The sequence below is a fragment of the Triturus cristatus genome, chromosome 2_1 (genome assembly GCF_964204655.1).
Source record: "Triturus cristatus chromosome 2_1, aTriCri1.1, whole genome shotgun sequence".
In the NCBI taxonomy this organism is placed as follows: Eukaryota; Metazoa; Chordata; class Amphibia; order Caudata; family Salamandridae; genus Triturus; species Triturus cristatus.
Genome location: NC_140581.1, coordinates 77,376,119 through 77,399,934, shown reverse-complemented (window position 1 = coordinate 77,399,934; position 23,816 = coordinate 77,376,119). Strand labels below are relative to the sequence as shown.

At 51.2% G+C, this 23,816-nt stretch overlaps 1 protein-coding gene across 3 annotated transcripts in view; it reads left to right on the top strand.

The window, feature by feature from the left end:
* Nucleotides 1-23,816, top strand: part of LOC146863775 (CMRF35-like molecule 9) — a 196,355-nt gene that overhangs the window by 87,386 nt on the left and 85,153 nt on the right. For all 3 annotated transcript variants that reach the window (XM_085627993.1, XM_085627997.1, XM_085627991.1), the window contains one exon: nucleotides 2,961-3,066. In XM_085627993.1, the coding sequence (XP_085484119.1) occupies nucleotides 2,961-3,066 (106 nt within the window). The remainder of the gene's footprint in view (nucleotides 1-2,960; nucleotides 3,067-23,816) is intronic.

Sequence of the window (23,816 nt, the reverse complement as noted above, 5' to 3'; positions counted from 1 at the left end):
GTGTCCCAGTGATCACACTAAAAAAAGAAAAACATCCTTGTGACCAAGAGTAGGAGAGTGTATGTACAGAGGAAAAACAGCTTAGGCCTTATCTACGCACAAAATGAAGGCGGTTGTTCCAATGTGTCAACCATTCCTTGCTGTGGATATAGGGAGACTAAGGGCCTGTTTACGTGTTTGGTGGCTGGGATCCCGTTCTCCATATTGCAAGCTCCATAGGATGTATTGGAATTGTAACACGGCGGACCAGATATCCATCATGTTTGTGACACAGTAACCCTGTCTGCCAAACTCATGGTAAGGCCCCTCGCCTATGTATTTTAGTGTCCATGGCGTCTCATGAGAGGATTCATCAGGACTATAACATTGAATGACTTCAATTACGATTACTTCTACTTACTCTTACTCCAAGGGTTGTATAACTATACAAAGCATGCCCTTACCACGCTTGCGTTAATCATGCAATGCGTTTACCAGGCAAAACCTTTACCACTCATATGTAATGATACAATAATTGTTGTTTTTTTGGTGGAGATCCCCAACCCCCATTTATTTTACTATTATAATTTTACATTTTTTTATATTGAGTAGAACACACGCCTAAACCCTCATTTACCTTTAGCAACCTTTACCCTGACCCAACCCTAAACCTTAGAAATCCCTTGCCATCCTGTACTCTTAACCAACCTTAATCCCTAAAACTGACCTCCCCACAATATAACCCTACTCACCCCCTAAACTCTAAATATACCTTTATCACCCATTACCTATCCCTAAATCCTAAAAATACCCTTGCCACTCATTATCCATACCCCATCCCTAAACCCTATAATGACCCTTGGCCACCTTTATCCGTACCCACCCTTAAATCCTAAAAAGACCCTTACCACCGAATACCCTTAACTACTCCCTTACTAAAAAAACCCTTACCAACTCGTACCCTTACCCACCGCTAAACATAAAAATGCTTTTTCCACCTTATACCCCGACCCACCCCTAAACCTTAAAATAATCTTTTAGCTCTATACCCCTTACCATTGCTAAACTATAAAAATACCCTAGCCACCCTATAGGCTTACACACCCAACATGCATTGTAAAGACATTGAGTAGTGAAGGCATTGCATGGTAAAGGCGCTGTGTGGCAATGTCTGTGTTGTAAAGGCTGTTTCCTATGCCTAGTCTTACTTCTGAAATTGTATATAGTTACTCCTACAATTTGTTTTATGTGCTCCTGCTTTCGCTCCTTGTTATTCCTATTATTACTCCCACTCTTACTTGTACACTAACAAGATCGTATTTCTACATACCTTGTGTTTACCTACTCTTCTACTTAAGCCTACTCATGCTCCAAAATGTACTGTTATACTTACTCCCTTGCCTTGTCCTATTGTTACACCTACTTTTACTTGTACTTTCCTCCAATTCGTTGCCAGACTCTTACTCCTGCTACAACATTTTATTACACTCATACTACTACTCTTTCTTTCTTGCCCACTGCAGCTCATGTTACTTTGTATTTTCTTGTGGGATGTATAATATTCCTTCTCACTAGCCCTGCTTCATGCACTTTACTACACATCTGCTCCTCCTCTCTCATCATCTGGTTCAGTTCTCTCCTCTGTTGATCCACTCACTCTCTGTTACTAGTGCCAATGGATTCTTCATCATTCTGAACTCACCCTCCAGAACTGGAAGCAAAACTTTCTCCAATGACTTGGTCTAAGATTTACCACTGCTTTTTGTGTAGGTCTCCCACACATGACATAAACCTTTTAAGTCTGGTCATGTGAATGGATGTTCCTAAACACCATCTAACATTTTCTACCGTCACACCCTCTACTATTTGCCAAAATCAATAAACAATTTCACTTTCTAGATATCAGATATTCCTGCATTACTCCATCGTTTATACTATTATTCCTACCACACCAATGCACTTTGTGCCCTGATTATGAGTTGCATGGTACCTGGGGCCTAGGAAGAACACATGTGATTTTGTCATTACTATGAAGTGAGGTCCACTCCATGGAGAGGGAAATTACTGTGGGTCACTGATTTTTCCAATTCTGGGCTTTTAACATAAATTTACCACCTACTCTGAGTGAGTAGTAAATGTATGGAGTGACTTCTGTCTGCATAGGTGGGTATAACGGAAAGGGAGAGGGAGTGGTTGAGGAAAGGTAAAGCTGTTTTCTATCAAAGGGTGAACATTGTATACCAGTTTCAGTTGATTAATAGGACCACTTTCCCATTTTCCTTCGGTATTCTTGCCTCGACTGGATGAACAATACACAACTCACCACAGTTGGATGCATCCAGTCAGAAACACCAAGGCACCACCACTCCTGAAATACAGCAATTGGATCCTTTGACTAACATAAATCTTGAATCACTGTCTAATGTAAGAAGATTGATTAAAAAACAAGGCAATACATGGAAAATATTTAAATCCACTAGTTTTCACATCGATATAATATAGATGAGAAAAGATAAATCCACACGTGGTGCAAGCATCAAAGCAGTCCCATTAAACAATCCTTCCTAATATGTACTGCATACCGGATAAAGGGGCTGCCTTTTCACTTCCAGGCTTGTCAGTAGCGTACATCACATTTGACCTTGTCATGTTGTCATGTTGTTTGAACTTTTGTCATTGTCTCCAAATGTCAGCTGAAAAATCATTTGTTTACCAATACCGATCTTGGATAGAGATGTTCACCACTGGATTCCCTGTGAATCTGAATGGCACACAGGCAACGACGAAGGATGTTGCGACCTAGAATCATTCAGTTGCAATCAAGCTTTGTTACAAAATATATTGGTGTGTCACACTTAAAGGGAGAGTACAAGTGCTAAATCTAATGTTTTTAAGAAAGAAGCATTCCAGATGGTTTCTCATGAGCCAGATGGCAATAGGTATCTTCAAATGGTAATGATTTTCTTCTCAATCTTTTTCAGCTTCTCCCACCATGAAACCAACAGTGAACACTGGAGTTTATCATTCTTCGAGTGAAGGGCAGTTCATATTAACTACTCCACACGAGGTTGAACCAACTACGATAGAGTAAGTTCCAGAATCTTTTCCAATGTTGTTTTTCCAATATTGTTTTTATAGTGTGAAGACTCTAACAACTAGAGTAGCACCAACATCACTAACACCACCTTTGCAATCAAGATTTTACGCATTCACTAAGAGATTTTGCGTAAACAATTTCAAAGAGGAATAAAGTTCTGATTTTGGGAGAAGCCTGCTGAAGTGTAAAAAGTATGGGAATATGAAGAGAGTGCCCTTTATTCTTTATAGAATGAAAAACAAAGTGACTGTGTACTGAGATGTGGCGAGGCAATAGATGTATCCCAGAAAGAATTGGTTTATTGCAAGGTGTGTATTAGACCACTAAGACAAGAATGATGGGAGCAAGAATTCTAGCATAAGTCCTGAGAAGGGATCAGTGACTAAATATCGAGGGACATAATATAGAATGCCCAAAATATCGACTCCAAAATATAGAAGGACAGAATATCGACTCCCTATCTACAAACAGGTAAGTACTAAAATATCGATTCCAAAATATAGAATGTTAAAATATAGTTAGCTAAAATATCGAATTTTTAAAATGTATCAAAAATAATATAAAAGTAATTAAATATTAAAAACAATTAAATAAAAGATACATAATATAATATAAAAAAGCTTAAAATGTAAACATAATAAAAGTAATGTGAAAAAAGTAGAGATTTTGTTGGATAGTGAGAGCGTTAAAATGACTATTCCCACTCCAGTGAGTGCAACAGTAGGGAAAATGTTGGATAGCGTAGGGATAAAAATTACTATTCCCACTCCAAAGAGTTCAACAGTACAGAAAGCATTGGATAGCAGGAAGAGACAAATTACTATTCCCACTCCAATGAGTGCAACAGTAGGGAAAGCGTTGGATAGCGTAGGGGTAAAAATTACTATTCCCACTCCAAAGAGTGCAACAGTAGGGAAAGCGTTGGATAGCGGGAGGATAACATTTACTATTTCCACTCCAGAGAGTGCAACAGTAGGGAAAGCGTTGGATAGCAGGAAGGGAAAAATTACTATTCCCACTCCAGTGAGTGCAACAGTAGGGAAAGCGTTGGATAGCGTAGGGGTAAAAATTATTATTCCCACTCGAGTGAATGCAACAGTTGGGAAAACGCTGGATAGTGTAGGGGTAAAAATTACTATTCCCACTCCAAAGAGTGTAACAGTAGGGAAAGCGTTGGATAGCAGGAGGGTAAAAATTACTATTCCCACTCCAGTGAGGGCAACAGTAGAGAAAGAGTTGGATAGCGGGAGGGTAAAAAATACTATTCCCACTCCTGAGAGTGCAAAAGTAGGGAAAGTAATGATTTAGGTGCCGATTCCGATCCTGTAAAACCCGGGTACGAATGGTCGTACGGAGCGTTTTCTCCGTACTACTCGTACCCGGGAAATCCTCCTTACAAACCAGCAAGTACGAATCGTACAGAAATACCATTTCCGTACGATTCGTACAAAAGTACGTGCGTTGAAAAAAAATCCACAATTCCGATCCGGGACATCACGTACGTGACGTCCGGAGGGAGTCAGGCAGCGTTTTACGGACCAGCAAGTACGATTCGTGCCTACGTCACTCCGCACGGACCATTTTTTACGGCAGCCAAAAACTGCACGCAGATGCCGCAGAAGGTCAGAACAACACCCAGGGGCAAAGGGAGGGGGGGCATGGGCAGGAAACATAACCCCCACCCATGTTAAATTGTAAATATGTCCTGTACATACATGACCTCCTGGCTCTGGTCACTTCGGGGGGGGGCGTGTCCACCACTCCCTACGTACCGTCACAACGGAAGTGGACGTGGACGTGTACCCGTCACCACGACAATGGTGGTACGGACCGTACCCACGCTGTGGGTGCGTGGGTACGGCCCATACCACCATTGGAGTGGTGATGGAGGTGTACTCTGTGGGGGCGTGGGTACGGCTCGTAGCACCATTGTTGTGGTGATGGAGGGGTACGTGCCGTACCCACGCCCTCAGAGCGTGGGTACGGCCCGTACCACCATTGGAGTGGTGATGGAGCGGTACGCGCCGTACCCACGCCCTCAGAGCGTGGGTACAGCCCGTACACCCTATGAATGCGGGGTTAGGGTCCGTCCCACCCGTACCCCTACGGCACGAGTACAGAATGGATACAAGACGTACACACGCCACAAATGTTGGCATAGGGCCTGGTGCAGCATATAAGCAGTATATTGGTGTGTGTGTATGCACAGGACAGCAGTGTACTGCACCAAGGGGGCGGGTGGGTGGGTGGGTGGGTGGCTGCAGAGGACTCCCAGCAGTGGACAGAGACATGGGGGAGGGTGCAGAGGCCTCCCAGCAGTGCCCAGACATATGAGGGGTGGGTGCATATCACTCTCAGCAGTGCCCAGACATATGAGGAGTGGGTGCAGAGGCCTCCCAGCAGTGCCCAGACATATGAGGGGTGGGTGTATATCACTCCCAGCAGTGCCCAGACATATGAGGGGTGGGTGCAGAGGACTCCCAGCAGTGCCCAGACATATGAGGGGTGGGTGCTGAGGACTCCCAGCAGTGCCCAGACATATGAGGGGTGGGTGCAGAGGCCTCCCAGCAGTACCCAGACATATGAGGGGTGGGTGCAGAGGCCTCCCAGAAGTGCCCAGACATATGAGGGATGGGTGCAGAGGCCTCCCAGCAGTGCCCAGACATATGATGGGTGGGTGCATATCACTCCCAGCAGTGCCCAGACATATGAGGGGTGGGTGCAGAGGCCTCCCAGCAGTGCCCAGACATATGAGGGGTGGGTGCATATCACTCCCAGCAGTGCCCAGACATATGAGGGGTGGGTGCAGAGGCCTCCCAGCAGTGCCCAGACATATGAGGGGTGGGTGCAGAGGCCTCCCAGCAGTGCCCAGACATATGAGGGGTGGGTGCATATCACTCCCAGCAGTGCCCAGACATATGAGGGGTGGGTGCAGAGGCCTCCCAGCAGTGCCCAGACATATAGGGGGTGGGTGCAGAGGCCTCCCAGCAGTGCCCAGACATATGAGGGGTGGGTGCATATCACTCCCAGCAGTGCCCAGACATATGAGGGGTGGGTGCATATCACTCCCAGCAGTGCCCAGACATATGAGGGGTGGGTGCAGAGGCCTCCCAGCAGTGCCCAGACATGTGGGGGGTGGGTGCAGAGGCCTCCCAGCAGTGCCCAGACATATGAGGGGTGGGTGCATATCACTCCCAGCAGTGCCCAGACATATGAGGGGTGGGTGCAGAGGCCTCCCAGCAGTGCCCAGACATATGAGGGGTGGGTGCAGAGGCCTCCCAGCAGTGCCCAGACATATGAGGGGTGGGTGCAGAGGCCTCCAAGCAGTGCCCAGACATATGAGGAGTGGGTGCAGAGGCCTCCCAGCAGTGCCCAGACATATGAGGGGTGGGTGCATATCACTCCCAGCAGTGCCCAGACATATGAGGGTTGGGTGCAGAGGCCTTCCAGCAGTACCCAGACATATGAGGGGTAGGTGCATATCACTCCCAGCACTGCCCAGACATATGAGGGGTGGGTGCAAAGGCCTCCCAGCAGTTCCCAGACATATGAGGGGTGGGTGCAGAGGCCTCCCAGCAGTGCCCAGACATATGAGGGGTGGGTGCAGAGGCCTCCCAGCAGTGCCCAGACATATGACGGGTGGGTGCAGAGGACTCCCAGCAGTGCCCAGACATATGAGGGGTGGGTGCAGAGACCTCCAAGCAGTGCCCAGACATATGAGGGGTGGGTGCAGAGGCCTCTCAGCAGTGCCCAGACATATGAGGGGTGGGTGCATATCACTCCCAGCAGTGCCCAGACATATGAGGGTTGGGTGCAGAGGCCTCCCAGCAGTACCCAGGCATATGAGGGGTGGGTGCATATCACTCCCAGCAGTGCCCAGCCATATGAGGGGTGGGTGCAAAGGCCTCCCAGCAGTGCCCTGACATATGAGGGGTGGGTGCAGAGGCCTCCCAGCAGTGCCCAGACATATGAGGGGTGGGTGCAGAGGCCTCCCAGCAGTGCCCAGACATATGAGGGGTGGGTGCATATCACTCCCAGCAGTGCCCAGACATATGAGGGGTGGGTGCAGAGGCCTCCCAGCAGTGCCCAGACATATGAGGGGTGGGTGCAGAGGACTCCCAGCAGTGCCCAGACATATGAGGGGTGGGTCGGGAGGCCTCCCAGCAGTGCCCAGACATATGAGGGGTGGGTGCAGAGGCCTCCCAGCAGTGCCCAGACATATGAGGGATGGGTGCAGAGGCCTCCAAGCAGTGCCCAGACATATGAGGGGTGGGTGCAGAGGCCTCCCAGCAGTGCCCAGACATGTGAGGGGTGGGTGCATATCACTCCCAGCAGTGCCCAGACATATGAGGGTTGGGTGCAGAGGCCTCCCAGCAGTAACCAGACATATGAGGGGTGGGTGCATATCACTCCCAGTAGTGCCCAGACATATGAGGGGTGGGTGCAAAGGCCTCCCAGCAGTGCCCAGACATATGAGGGGTGGGTGCAGAGGCCTCCCAGCAGTGCCCAGACATATGAGGGGTGGGTGCAGAGGCCTCCCAGCAGTGCCCAGACATATGATGGGTGGGTGCAGAGGCCTCCCAGCAGAGCCCAGACATATGAGGGGTGGGTGCAGAGGACTCCCAGCAGTGCCCAGACGTATGAGGGGTGGGTGCAGAGGCTTCCCAGCAGTGCCCAGACATATGAGGGGTGGGTGCAGAGGCCTCACAGCAGTGCCCAGACATATGAGGGGTGGGTGCAGAGGCCTCCCAGCGGTGCCCAGACATATGAGGGGTGGGTGCATATTACTCCCAGCAGTGCCCAGACATATGAGGGGTGGGTGCAGAGGCCTCCCAGCAGTGCCCAGACATATGAGGGGTGGGTGCATATCACTCCCAGCAGTGCCCAGACATATGAGGGGTGATTGCAGAGGCCTCCCAGCAGTGACCAGACATATGAGGGGTGGGTGCAGAGGCCTCCCAGCAGTGCCCAGACATATGAGGGGTGGGTGCATATCACTCCCAGCAGTGCCCAGACATATGAGGGGTGGGTGCAGAGGCCTCCCAGTAGTGCCCAGACATATGAGGGGTGGGTGCAGAGGCCTCCCAGCAGTGCCCAGACTTATGAGGGGTGGGTGCATATCACTCCCAGCAGTGCCCAGACATATGAGGGGTGGGTGCAGAGGCCTCCCAGCAGTGCCCAGACATATGAGGGGTGGGTGCAGAGGACTACCAGCAGTGCCCAGACATATGAGGGGTGCGTGCAGAGGCCTCCCAGCAGTGCCCAAACATATGAGGGGTGGGTGCATATCACTCCCAGCAGTGCCCAGACATATGAGGGGTGGGTGCAGAGGCCTCCCAGCAGTTCCCAGACATATGAGGGGTGGGTGCATCATCCTCAGATGACCACAACTCCATGGGTCCATGAACGCATCCCCAATGTGCGACTGTTGAGAGTGCCATATCAACACATCACTGAAAGCAGTGTCCCACTCCCATGAGGATGGATGTCATTCCCCCACTGCATGACACACCACATGTGGGTGCGATGACAAATGACACATGCATACCCACCCCTGGCGGATGCAGCACAATACACACACTGAGATCATGTCACAAGACTGTATAGTTATGTGAAACCCACTAAACTAAGAGAACCAAAGGGAACACACACTGTCACGCACATTCCAGGACTGATAGGAATGTACAGGTGCTGGCACAGCCACCAAGTTGTTGTCTCCCATGGGAGGAATAGGGTGGACTTCCCACAGATACAATGCCGACAATTGTCATTCAGGTGACCAAATACCCTGCAGAACAAGCACCATATGTGTGCTAGGCTGGGAGTACACGCATGCATAGTGCGGAAAAGGGACCATTTCCCCATGGAGGCATGGCAACATACTCTATACACAAGTACAGTGACTACCAAGGATGGCACAGACGATGCAGCCAGACACATTGCTGAGCAGGCATGGACATAGTTGAAGGGATCCATCAGCCACCAAGGGAATGTAGACACAGGTCAGCACAGCAATGGTGCAACTCCCTGCAGGGAAGATGTCAGGTGCCACAGAGGAAGGAACACTCCTTGGGACAATGTCTCAAAACACAAAGAGCATACACGACCAAAGAATCATTGCAGAGACCTTGTGATGCCACGCAGATACCAGGGTCCACCCCATGAGCAGCAGACTACTACATTTCCCAGATACCCAACACATGATCACCACCCCAACTCATGGAGCATCAGCACCAACATCAATACCTGAAAAGCAATCGTGTGCAAAGTAAAAACAAAATGCTTTATTCAGCATGAAAACAAAAAGTAGAAAAGGACACTATTTACAAAGGCCATAGGCCAGTCCAGACACGAAGTCCTGGGGGGGACACATGGCCACGCGTCTCCCTTAGCTTGCCTGCACATTAGATACCTCTGGTTGATCGACTGGGGTGGGGGCATCATGTGGGGAAGGACCAGGCACCGCAGGGACAGGAGGGGGTAGGGCAGGTGTTGGGGGTGCAGGGACTGACGACTCCACCACAGGGGGTGGGGCAGCGCCAAAGGTGGAGGTCAGTATTGCGCTGCACACGTCCGCAAGCTCTTGCAGGAGGGATGGGTTGCAGCGCTACTGGGGGAGGTGGTGGACAGGGGGGGGACTCAACTCCCCTACCCGTGGAGTGCCTTCCCGTTTGCGCGCAGGTGTAACAGTGGGGCTGAGGCCCAGCACAGCCAAGTAGGTCTCCTTCTCAGACTGTGGGGCAGGGGAGCCAAGGTGAGTGACATTGGGGGGACTGGGGAGTGAGGCATGCGGACTCCGAATGTGGCTGCATGTCTGCCTGTGTGCCCTAGACCCAGTGGGTGTGCCTTCTTCCCCCTGAGTGTGCGTGACAGGAGGTGTGCGCTTGCCCTTCCCTGTTGGTGTGCTGCCTGTGTCTCGTGTGTGCCTGCCTGGGAAGGTGTGTGTGTGCTTGGGAAAGGAATGGGAGTGGGAAGTGTGGATGGCGCAGGGGTAGGTGGGGGGAGCAAGTGCTGCAGGACACTCACTGCTGCCGTCAGTGACGAGTCCATGGACCTCAGCAATATCCTTTGGTCAGACATCACTGATGGCATGCCCTCCATGTACAACATCATCTGTGTCAGCAGTCTGGTGTGGCCATGGAGGACAGTCAGGATCGATGTCTGCCCAACCTGCAACTGCCGCTGAATGTCCACAGACTCGGCAGTGAGAGCAGCAGGGGAGACAGGGGCAGGGGGTGCAGTGCCTGGCACGAAGGAGACACGTTGTTGCCCTACATGGACAGAAGGGACCCGAGCAACTAGGAGGGCGGTGATGGGAATGAAGGGGGCGGTGACAGTTGTAGTGCTGCTGCCAGCTGTTGGAGCAGCCTCCGCCCCCTCAGGGAGTTCAGCCTCGGACCCGTCTGCATTGTAGTCAGTGGTGTTACTACCCAGGTCCTCCGCTGCACTCCCCACGCCCTCCGTGCCACTTGATGCTGCCGACTCGCCAGGAGTGGTGGCACTGGTGCTGGATCCCTCCTTCACGTCCGTGCAGGTGTCTCCCTCGGTGTCCCCCGATGATGCTGTGGGCAAGGTGAAGAGACAGGAAATAATCAGTCACCTGTGTACATCTGACACATGAGTCCAAACTAAATAGGTCACAGTGCATATCATGAAAAGCATCATGAGGAACATCTAGAATACCCAGCACATATGTAAGCCCTGCACTCCCCAGTTGGTTCACCCAACATGCCCCCTGAAAAAATGAAAATCAGGACACCACAGCAAATAACTGGATATCCAATTATACAGAGAAGCTAGTGTCTGTGAACAGTGGAGCACAGGCAGACCATGACGGCATGCCACCTCCTGGTCACTGCGAACGAAATAGTATTAGTATGCCAAATAACAGACGCCAATGCTGAAGGGGTCCCCACACTCATAGACCTGTGAGTACTGTCGAAAAGCAAAAGTAATACTATCTGATCCATTGGGAAGCACAAAACTTTACACAATTGACATATTTGGAATGTGTGAATGTCCCACCGGTGGAACAGAACACACATGTGCATGAATATCAGAAGTCACACAAGGAGGTGCACATAAAACTACATTTACACAGTCATTGTATGAGCTGCCCGCCTAATGCCAAGAAGCCAATGTTAAGAAGAAATGTGGTATCAGGAAGTACATATACATGGCACCACGGTGGTCGGGATGACTTGACACCGGTAAGTTGGCATCAGCAACAACCAAGGACTAACCCAAATGCTAACACACTGTGGGAACATGGATATGTAAAATTCCTAAACAAATTTTGGACAGAAATGTGCCCATGTTCTAATTGTGCCAGCGTGTTCCACAAAAGTGTAAAAGTGGTACTTGTGCAATCCCTTGGGAGACATCTGTCATGCAGGCACATCATTGTCCTTCACAAAAATCAAAGTGAAGCATATAAACTATTGGGACATGTTGACAAGTGTAGTGAGTGCCAGGGCACATGACTTCTTGAATAACAACTTAAAACATGCCACCTGTCACATGGCCATCCGTATCATGATGACAAAGTTGGCAACACATCTGACACACTACCTGTCATGTGGAGTGGCACACATGTCCAGACACAGGACAATGCATTAGCAAATGGCCCTGAAATTGTGTTGGAATAAGGAGCACCTGCACTGAGGAGACACCCTGATGTGAACGAAGAATGTCCACACAGATGTCAGCACACACAGACCAAACCACATAGCATCTGGAGCACACACCCGTGCCAATAATGGATGAGCAGGAAACATGTTTTTTTAACTTGTGACACATGCTGCAAAGCACAAACATGACACCCTGCACAACATGCCTGGGTCACTGCACGCTGAGTGCCTGTCCAGACAATCATCACACACTGGTCAGACCTGGCAAGGAGACATAAGGTTTGGACATGTAGTCCTTGCCCGCAAAAACACCCCATACCTGAGACATTGTGATTGAGACAGTTCAAGAAGTGACACCTCTCAATCTGGGTTTACTAAAAAGTGCATCAGGAAATCCTAAATGTACTCCACATCACCTAGTGAGGCTGCCAACACATATTTGTGACAAAAGACCTCAACAGATTGTCGTACATAGACATACCGGCACTGGCCAGTGTGAGGATGCAAAAGCAAAATTGGGTCAGCCTGTACAATGGGCACATGTAGCACACTTTAGATAAATACAAATGAGGCCAGGGAACAATGCCACAGAGGCAAAACTATGCTGAACACATTGAGAATGGGCACAGTGTTGGATGACACACATTATACAGAGGCAAGGGTGTCTTAGGGTACTGTAGTGGGCAGACTGCTCCATGGTCCTGGAATTATCTGACTGTAACATGAGCTACCGTCCCAGCACTATGCATATCTCCCACTCATGCACATCATGTCTGAGGCCACAACATCAGTCATGCATGCTGCAAGTCTGTTCATTTGAACACTCACACTCCTATATTGAGACTCAGCATCAGTGCCAACTGATATGGACCCCCAAATGACTGAACAGGACAAGGCACAGGCAAGGTAACAACACATGTCTTCGACCCCACCCCCACATGATGCAGACAGCAATGTGCACTTGGATTAACTGCCAGCCTAGATGACCATGTGCAATAGTGATTACACACAGACCAGCGAACACATGTCAAGGAGGGGAAAGGAGGAAGAACAGCAGCGGATGACTTTGGGGAACAGAAAATGCAATGCACATATTAACCCTGGCAGTGTATCCATGCGACTGAGCACTTCCCAAAGCTGGTGACACACAACAAACACACATGTACCTACCCCCTTGCTGCTGCTGCTTCGCCTGTAACCGCCTATCCATGTCAGGGAAGACCACCGCCAGGACATGCTTCATTTGGTGGGTCAGGTGCCGGCGCCCGCGGTTCTTGCCTTCTGGTGAGTCCCCCAGCAGGACCCGGGCGATCCTCCTGGTCCAGCACCGGATGTCCTGCCAGCGTTTCCTCACCTGTGCCAGGCGCCGACTGCGACCCTCCACGGAGATCACGGCCCTGACGGCCCGCTTCCATATCTTCCCCTTCTCGTAGGCGGTTACCTGTGAGGATGCCAAAGTGAGAATAGATCACTACACCTGCTCCATGTCACAGAGACACACATTAGAACATCTTTGATTTGTTGAACAGGGCATAGTATGCTGCAAAATAATAGCACCTTTGTCATAGGGCCATTGGCCTCTGTGTAAGGCCCAATGCACTACATGGCATTGGAAGTACACAGGTGACATGAGGGGTGCGACACACTCCCTGATCATGGCACACACTGTACATCACAAGCAACACAAAGCTGATGGCCAGCGCCTCCAAGCAGTCACATGCCCCAGGCCACTGACCCAACATCAGCAGACTACACAGACACACACAGGCACAGATCATTCACCTGCCAGTGGCAACAGCCGATACAAACCTCACTCTGCACATGTGCCACTTGCCTGGGGGTGTCACAGGCATGGGGCTAGCCCAGCAAGTCAGATACACAGCACGGATCACTTCTCACATCAGATGGGTAGAGCTGTTGCCTCCTCCATGCAGCTGTGGTGCAACACTCAACATAGACACTCACCCACATGACAAGGAACATTCACACACATCAATGTCCAGATCATTTGGACACTCTCACCACAGCTCCACTCAACTCACACACATCTGTGGGTACAGTCACCTGTCACACGGGGGGAACACTGAATCACCTCAGGACTATAGAACAAGAAGGGCCAAGAGGATTAGCTATGCTGAATGTGCCATGCAGCATGCAGTGAATGTCACAGTAAGTACAATGCACGTGAGGAGTGCACACATGAACCACATCATCCTCTGCATGACAGAAATGAGCCATTCCCCCCCCCCGGGACCCACTCTAAACAACATTTCATGTCTGTCACACCTGGACACAATGCCAGAAGTGCCAGTCACAAAAAGAAGGGGCACAGTCAAAGGTAGCGGAGTCAGCACTCACCTGCACCCCTGGTCTACCATACAGGCTGGGGAACTGTGGGAGGATGACGTCCAGCAACGCCTCATTCTCTTCCTGTGTGAATGGCTGGGCCCTCTCCACAGTCCGCGACATGGTGCCAGAGGAATCACAAGCAGCAGCAGTGGTGTCGAATCAAAGGTTGTGCAGGCAAGTGCCCTCTCATGGGTTCTGGCTGACTTATATCTTGCCTTGCTGGGCTATTTCAGTAACAGGAGTACAGAGTGATTGGTCAGATTCATTTGCATCCTACGTTTCCTCCAATCCCTTTAAACATACACCAGTGACAGCATTAGCATTTTTTCAAATTTGCAGCATCATGTCAAGTCAAAAACCACTTTGCAACAATGTATAATGTGGCCAATTGCTTTTTCCAGGCCACATGATGGAAAAATGTGATCTTTAAACTGGGTATCCATGACAACCAGCATGCATGTAGGCCCTAATACTTGTCCCTTATGTGACCCCATTGTAATTTTCAAATCCCCACACAGGTACGGTGCGTTTCACACGTACACCTAGGGCACCACTACTCTAGTGATACGGCCCGTACCCGCGTGTGTACGGCCCGTAGCACTATGGCGTACGCCTACGCCAACACTACCATAGTGCTACGGGCCGTAGACACGCGGGTACGGCCCGTAGCACTATGGCGCACGCCTACGGCAACACTACCATAGTGCTACGGGCCGTACCCGCGTGTGTAGGGCCCGTAGCACTATGGTAGTGTTGGCGTAGGCGTACGCCATAGTGCTACGGGCCATACCTGCGTGAGTACGGCCCGTAGCACTATGGTAGTGTTGGCGTAGGCGTACGCCATAGTGCTATGGGCCGTACCCGCGTGTGTAGGGCCCGTAGCACTATGGTAGTGTTGGCGTAGGCGTACGCCATAGTGCTACGGGCCATACCTGCGTGAGTACGGCCCGTAGCACTATGGTAGTGTTGGCGTAGGCGTACGCCATAGTGCTACGGGCCGTACACACGCGGGTACGGCCCGTAGCACTATGGCGTACGCCTACGCCAACACTACCATAGTGCTACGGGCCCTACACATGCGTGTACGGGCCGTATCTCTATGGCGTACACCTACGGCGACACTCCCATAGGGATAGGACCAGTGTGTACACGTACGTGTGTACGGTCCGTACACACATGCGTACTCCTACCCAAACCCCATATAGTGATACGACCGTACACACGCCCTCAGAGCGTGTGTACGGTGCGTTTCACAGCTTACACTGGTGATAGGAGGCGCACAGGAAAGGAATGGAGGTGTCTGACTCGCACAAGGATGGACATCAAGTCATTGTCAGTGCAGTCCTTCATGTGTAGGGCCTAGGTGTGTCAGGCAGTGAAGTGGCACATGTCTCCTCATGTTTTAACCCAATAGTTGTGTGACGACCTGTGTACACATGTCATGTGTGATGGGGCACTATGTGGCGCACTTCCCCTTCACACCTTTTACATGTGTGCATGTAGTTCAGACTTGTCAAGCACTGCATCACTGGCATGGCACAGTCACCAACACCCGCAACTGTCCCCTGATGCCAGGTACACGGATGATGACACCTGACATCTCACTACCAGCGTGCCACGATGTGACTATGTCATGTGTGTGTCATGTGTTCCCATGATCTTGCTGTTGGTGTTCCGTCAACGGCATCTGCTGTAGCTGCATCCAACATGTGTCTGTGTGTAGATGCCCATGTCACACTATTACGCACACCAGGACACATGTGGAATAATACGTAACATGTGTCTATATGCATCGAACAGGAACTTTCGAGCTTAGGACATATCTGCGTAGTCTCAATGTCTGTGTGATCATTTTTGACATGTACCCCTTCATGGCAAGGTGTGTGGTCTGTCCTTTTTCCATGACATGTGACCTGTGCGTCTAGCTTGCCGGCAGCTGTCTGTATGAGATAACATCCTTCAAATGCACATATGTAGATGTATGTCACTCCTGTAATGTGTCTGACTGTTCACTCACACTGGCCCACAGCTACTTTCATGGCATGTCATGTAGACCTTGACAATCCACGTTTGTAGCTGGCTCTTGGTAGGGGTATCACCTGGCTGGCATACGTGTGCAGGATGTATTGCACAGGCCAGACTCTGTATGTAGCATATGTGTATTAGCTGTTGAACAGGTGCTCAGTTCATTGACATTGGTGTAGTAATGTACTCAGTCTTGGTTATTCCTTCCAAATTTCTGCAGGGCACCGCCTCTTCCCCCGACCAATGCCAGACTTGGCTGCCATGAGGGAACGTGACTGCATACGCCGCTACAGATTCCCCCAACAGTTAATTGAGGACCTGATAAACAGGCTGGCACCACACCTCTAACCGCGACACAGTTATCCGACTGCGCTGACCCCGAAGATGAAGGTGATGTCAGGCCTACATTTCTTTGCCGCCGGTACGTTTCAATTCACCATAGCTGATGTGGGTGGCATGTCCCAGACCATGTTCAGCCGTGTCCTGCATGATGTTTTAGAAGCCATGTTGGAGCACCTGGATGAATTCATCCATTTTCCAACTCGTGAGCAGTTGACAGGTATCAAGGGTGAGTTCTATGCCCTGGGAGGGAAGCCCCATGTAATTTGGTCCATTGATGGGACACATGTGGCTTTGGTAGCACCACAGGCACAGGGGGTAGCCTATAGAAACCGTAAACATTATCACTCCATTAATGCTCTTGTGGTGTGTCTTGCTAACATGCTGATTTCCCATGTCTGTGCACGTTTTCCAGGGTCAGCACACAAGGCCTACATCATGAGGCATAGCAGGGTGCCAGAAATGATGCTGCAGCTGCACAACGAACGAGCATGTCTTGGTGGTGGGTAGACTCTGTTTGTCCAGTATTCAGCGGTATCTTAGTATGTGACGGCATCTCCTCACCCACTTCTTTACATGATACTTCCATGTAGGGGACTCTGGCTATCCCAACATGCCATGGCTGGTGACGCCTCTCCGCAACCCGAGAACAGCTGCAGATCACCGTAACAACAATGCCCATGGGCAGACCAGGCGAGTGATTGAGAGGACGTTTGGCCTCCTGAAGAGCCGATTCCGTTGCCTCCACAAGACCGGCGGGTCCCTCCCATATGCACCGGTGAAGGTCTGCAAAATCTTCCTCGTGTGCTGCATGCTGCACAACATGGCAGTGGAGAAAGCTGTGCCACTCACCCTGGATCCCGATGAGCAGGAACATCCACCCGTGGAGGATGACGGCCTTGGTCACGAGGCAAGTGAGGAGGAGGAGGAGGAGGACATCCGGAGTCAGCTCATACGCAACTTCTTCTCATAATGGTGAGTCCCTGGGTCTGAGTGTGCATGCTTGGAGCCTTGTGTGGCATGTGTTGCAATGTGTGTGTCCAGCTGACTCTATGCTAAGTGACTTTGAGGTGTGTGCTGATGTGTCACTCGAGTGCTGATGTAATTCCACACATTTTAGCTGACACACTCAATTGACAACTAGCATGGTGTCAACCTTATTCATGTAGAGCACATGACCATGCATGCGGATTACTATGTTTTTCCTGACTTCTTGTGTGTCTCTCATCCCCAGGTAGTTGCGCATGCTGTCTGCTCGTGGCATCGTTGTGCTCCTGCTGTTCCTCATGAGTAATGCAACGTGTGCTGAATCAGCGTTACATGCACGGACATGGTGAAAAGTCTCCTTTGGGTAAGGATTGCAGCAAGGCTTTTTGGGTGTGGTAGTTGTTTGTAATGTGTGGGCACTGCTCCTGTGCAGGTTTTGCTACTATGGCTACATGTCGACTCACCATGGGGCACATGACATGTAGCATGACTCACATGAATTGATAGTCACACTTCGTGACAGTCATCTGTTATGGGATTGTGGTTTTTGATGAAGGCATCAATGTGTGTACAACTTCCCTCGGAAACATACGGGAGGCTAGGGGTGGACATATTGCGGGACATCCCCATAAGAGGCTCAATGGGGAATTGCAGCCTCTCCGTGTGCAGCAGGGGATGTTTGGCTCACCCCCTTCACTTGTGTGCCACTCTCATGGATTTACAGCATCTGTGGTGCGAAGGGGGTGTCCAGTGTAGGTCCCACATGTTAATCCAAAAGACCTGTGAGTCTGTTAATATTGATGCATTTCCATAGGTGTGAGCCTGAGTAATAAAGGTGTTCCTCAGCCTCCAAGGTGCCTCATCTCTGTCAATGCAGGTCTCTTGCCACTGTGCATGCGCCATCTCTGGCATGGTTGTCAAGGATTGTGCATATGAGTCTATGTGTAGATTAGCAACCTGCATGCTGTTCTACATGTATTTGATTCTCTATTGTGCATGAAGTCCATGGCTGTGTATGTGTTTTGGTATGTTGGTCCCCACAACGGGCCGTCAACACCTTCTGGGGTGTGTTTCCTGTGCGCAGCTTGGCCTTCAGTTTCATGATCCGGTGTCAGTCATCTTTGGGGATTGTGCATCCTTTGTCTCTGGGTGTGCCATTGAAAACCGGTCACTCCTTCCTTGACATACACCTGTTGCAGTAGTCCTTTCTGACATCCTAGTCTTTGTGTGGAAATTGTGGCATAGTTCCCAGGACATGCCGCCTGCTGTTGCAGCCACTGCAGCAAGGGCACACGAAGTTTCCTGATTTGGCAACACACACACATCAAAGATGCTCCTCCCTTCCTCCTTCAACCCATTCATTTGGCTGTCATCAGCTTGTCTGTGCCACAGTTGCGGCCACGCGGTGCCAAAGGCTGGACCGTCTGCACATGCAACGTGCACATTGCACGAGCCTCATGTCCTTGCATGACCCACATCACACTACAGTCTGATGTTGCAGCCACCCTCCAAGCAATGTCCATCCACACATCTGCCGCCAGCTCTCAGGCATACACTAAGCGCACACACAACACCTTTGCATGATGAGTGTGCAACTCCGACTGCCTACACAGCGCTGCCACGCCTTCCAGGCCCTGTCACACCCACCAGGTCATGTCTCTCCTACTCCCCACCGGCTCTGTACCCTGGCAAGGCCATAGGAGTGGGACTCAAGGCTTCTGCATGTAGTATGCTGTTGTTGTGAGGCACATGGCACAGGTATCATCTCTCAGCGTGTCAATCTACAATGTGTCCAGGACCCCCCTCTCCACCATCACATGCGCACACAACCTCATCATCAACTCGTATGCCATTGACAGCCAGGTGCTCCTCACCCTCACCAAGGACGCAGACATTGCCAGTTCCAATATTCTAGATTGCATGAGATCCATTGATGAATGGCAGAACAGCAGCCACCTGAGGCTGGACTTGTACAGGACTGAGGTCAACATCTGAGGATTGTCCCCTTACAGCTGGGTCAACTGCTTGTGTCCCACCCGCAGAAGCCCCGCACAAGCACCCAGTGTCCATGCACTCAAGATGGTGTGCATCATGGATTGCTTGCTCACATTTGCCATGGTAATCACCAGCATCTGTCCCTCAGACTGCAACACCCTCTGCAGTATGCACATGATCTCCAGATAGATCCACTCCAAGGAAAGACGGACCATCCCCCAGGTCCACGACAACATCCGTATCAAATACTGCCCTGCCCTCTACGGGGCAGCCACATCCAAACTCCCAGGACACTTGTTCACATCCGGGCTGCATCTGCACACCTCAGCTGCAACATCCCGCGCCCCAGCCACATCACCGTCCAGCAGAGATAGCTGCAATGGATCACTGTGTGCTGCAGGATGACCTTCAGACTCCCCACCCACACTCAGGAGGCAGGCCACAACCCCGACCCAACACCAACCTTGTACCACTGTCATCCGAGAACCCGTAGTGCCATCTCCGTGCATCCAACCTTGACCTGGCCACCATTCTTCAGATCCACCGTACTCCAGCATGCAGGACATGGTTCTCCCACCTGGGAACACATACCTGGGACTCCCTCCCCGGGAACCTCCGAATGAGGCATAACCTCTACACTTTAATGATACTCTTCCAAATAGGTCTGTTGGCACAGTATTGCATGCACCCCCTCAGCAGCTTGAGGCCATCACAGGTGAGTATTGTGCTCCATGTCTGCATTAAATGATACATTGCGACCCATGTGTGTCCTGTACCAGGCTCCGATCCCAGGCTATGGATGTGTGGAGTTAGTTCAACACTCAGGCATAGTTTGACATTTATACACACATATGTTGGGGAATAATGCCAAATGTCAGCAACATCTCATGACAAAATAAAGTATTTATTTTTGGTGGGGTAAGTCTTTTGGTAGATGAAGTAAGGTGCTCCACTGGGTGCATAGAATCCAAAGTTCACAGGGGGAGATGGCATCCTTGTCAGTTGGAGTCATCAGAGTCCAGACCACAGTGTTGGTCATCATTGGTCAGACTGTGACCAGCAAGTCCATGTGGCAGAGAATGTCATTGGGTGAGGTGGTGCTGTTGCGCCAGAGGGCCAGGTGTCAGGCCAGGTGACCTGGGAGATGTGGATGGTCCGCTGACTCTCACGGTCTTTTCCGTGGACGACCCACCTTCCTGGGGGGACCCTCAGATGCAGGCCTTGACGATGTCTGTGATGCTCCGTCGAACGAATCCTCCTCCTCCTCCCTCCCTGTGGCTGGTGGTGGTCTTCGCCTGGTGGCACAGGGAGGGTTGCCCATGTTGTCGGCGATCCGACGGAGTGAACGGCTCATGTCCGTTTGCACCGCCAGGAGCTCAGCCAGTCTTGCCTCCATCCGTCCTTGGTGTTGTTGTTGACTTGCATGTTGCTCGGCCTGCAGGTTCTTCATCTCGTTGAGGGTCCCCTTCATCTCTGTGAGGCTCGACACTACCTGGCTGATGCCCCTGATGTCACGCCGGTATGTGTCCAGGATGTGGCGTATGTGTGACATACCGGTTCCCTCAGCTGCCTGGTCAGGTTCTCGCCTCCGCCTGCCTCCACTCCCACCACCCCTGCCCACACGAGCCTGGCCTGCCGTTGTGGGAACATCGGGTCTACGGGACCCCTGAGGGATGGCATTAGCTGGGTTGTCTGCCTCCTCCTGGGTGCCCGGAGAACCTTGTCCCTCCTGGTCAGACTGGCTGTGTTGTTCAGTGCGAGCAGGGCTCCTGGGTGTCTCCTGGGGTGTGGCAGGAATGGGGGTGGGGGTTGGCACAGATTTACCTGACGCAGGTGCTGCAGGGGCTTGGACACCTTCACGCTGAGCCTGGGACTGTGATTGTTCCCCCCCATTGTTGGGGGGAGGTCGATGACGTTGCCCTGTGTGTGAGAGAGAGGCAATGTTAATGCTGTTTCATGCCACATCCATGTTTCATACATATTCAAGTTGTCACAGTTCCCCCAGGTAGTTTGATGTGCCTAGCATTCGTCTCAATGTACACTTGGGGATGGGTATGTTGCGGGGGACAGATTGATATGTTCTCCTGAGTGTTTGACCAGTAGATTTTGGGCTAGGATGATTATTTGGCTATGGATTGGTCTTGTAGTGTCACATGTCCATTGTGGGAATGGGTAGATCCGTTGCCTGCCCCGGGGGTGTGTGCTTGTGTGAGTGGGTGTGTGTGACTGGGCCTGCTGTTGTGTGTAGTGTGATTTGTCATTGGGTCTCCCAGGTGATGTGTCTATCCCCTCATGGTGCATGCTGGCATGACAGTGAGTGTGAGTTCCTGTGCTAGATATGTGAGCTTGTGGAGTTGGTGTTTGAGTGTTTAGTGGTCACAGGAGGGCCTTGTGCTGCATACAGCAGGGCCAAGTGTCAGCTACCTTGTCAGTACTTTGCCAGTCCCTGTGTATTGGGCATGGTGCATGGGTATGCACCTAGGCCATATGGGCTGAGGGCATTTGTGTCTGCTTCTGAGTTGCACAATGTGTTGTGTGAGCCCCACCCTCCCAGCATCCCGGACATCCAGTCTTGGGTTTGTGGTTGGGGTGGCCTGGGACATGGCATTGCCTTTATTTGTGAATGGGGCATGGAGACGTTAGTGGCATGAGCGTGGTTTTTGAGTGTGGTTGTGTGCGGTGAGGGCTTGGGAGAAGTTGCGTGCATTTGGTGTGTTTGTGGTGTTGATGGCATTCCCCCCATGTTACGTGAGTTGTTTGTGTACTCACCAGGCTCTGCGACTCCTTTGACTCTGTGTACTCCCACCGGCGGAAGCATGGCCATCACCTTCTCCTCCCAGGGATGGTAATGTACGGGTCTGCGGGGCAGCCCACCTCCAGTGATGTTACTCTGGGCGTATTCCTCGTTCATTTTCCTCTTGACTGCCCTGCGCAGATCGTACCACCTGGCTTGGCATTCATGCCTGGTCCTTCGGATGGGCGCAACAGCATTCACCTTATCAACAATCCTCTGCCACAGGCTTGTTTTTGGGCTATGCTGGTCTGTCTGACCAATGTTCCAAACAGCTGTGGCTCGACTCTGAAGACTTCATTGACGAGGAGGTCCAGCTCCGCCCTTGTGAACTTTGGATTCTTGTCTGTGGGCATGGTGTGGGGTGTGGGTGTGGATGGTTGTGGGTGTGTGGGTGTGAATGTGACAGTGTGTGTGTGAATGTGAAGAGGGGGTGTTTGTGAATGAGTTTGTGTGAAGGTGTGTAAGTTAAGGTGTAGTTAAGGTGTAAGTAAGGGGCTGTTGTTTGTCTGTGGGGTCTGTCAGCAGTGGGTCTGTTGCAAAGGCTCATGGGTTGTGTGTGTGGGCCCTTTTTATTGGTCCATTTGTGGGTGTGGCTGGGTTTGAATTTGTGGTGGGTGTGTTATAAGAGGTGGTTGTGATTTAGGGCCTCTGTTTGCCTGTTTGGATGTGCCAGGTCAGTCATAGAGATGTATTTTGTCATGTTGACGTGTTTTGTGGTGTTGTGCGAGTCGAATTGACCCTCCTTGTGCTGTTTTTCAGTGTCCTGGTTCTGTACGAGTCTTTTTCGCGTAGGTAAGGTCCGTACATACGCGATGCTGGTTGAAGGTGCTGGGGTACGGTGTTGGGGTACGGTGCGTACAGGTATGGGGCTGTGGTACGAGCCTGGGGTGCGTCGCGTACAGGTGGGGGGCTGTGCTACGGTGTTGGGGTAAAGTGTGTACAGGTGCGGGGCTGTGCTATGGTGTTGGGGTACGGTGCGTACAGGTGCGGGGCTGTGCTACGTGTTGGGGTACGGTGCGTACTGGTGCAGGGATGTGCTACGGTGTTGGGGTACGGTGCATACAGGTGCGGGGATGTGCTAGGGTGTTGGGGTACGGTGCGTACAGGTGCGGGGCTGTGTGCTACGGTGTTGGGGTACGGTGCGTACAGGTGCGGGGCTGTGCTACGGTGTTGGGGTATGGTGTGTAGAGGTACGGGGCTGGGAGTCGTTCCTGGGGTGTGGCGCGTACAGGTGGGGGGCTGGGGTACGGTCCTGGGGTACGGTGCGGAGGGGGGGTACGGTGCTGACATGTGCGGGGTGAGGGGGGGCTGTACGACTCCTATCCGGGCACAAGTTTACCCGTGTACATGTGTGCTACAGCGTTCGCTCTGTACGGGGCCTTTTACATGCGGTTGTGTATTCGGACGGGCGGTACGGATCGTACTTGCGCGCTCGGACTTCTGTTTTACGATTTGCACGTAAAAATGTCCGGCTCCCTATCGGACACTTTTCCCGATGTTATTCGGACGCAATTCGTATGTATTTTTCACGTACGAATCGTACTTCGCAGTTTGTACAGTACTTGTATGATTCGTACATGAAAATATACGGATACGAGTCGTACGCAAATTTTTTTAACCG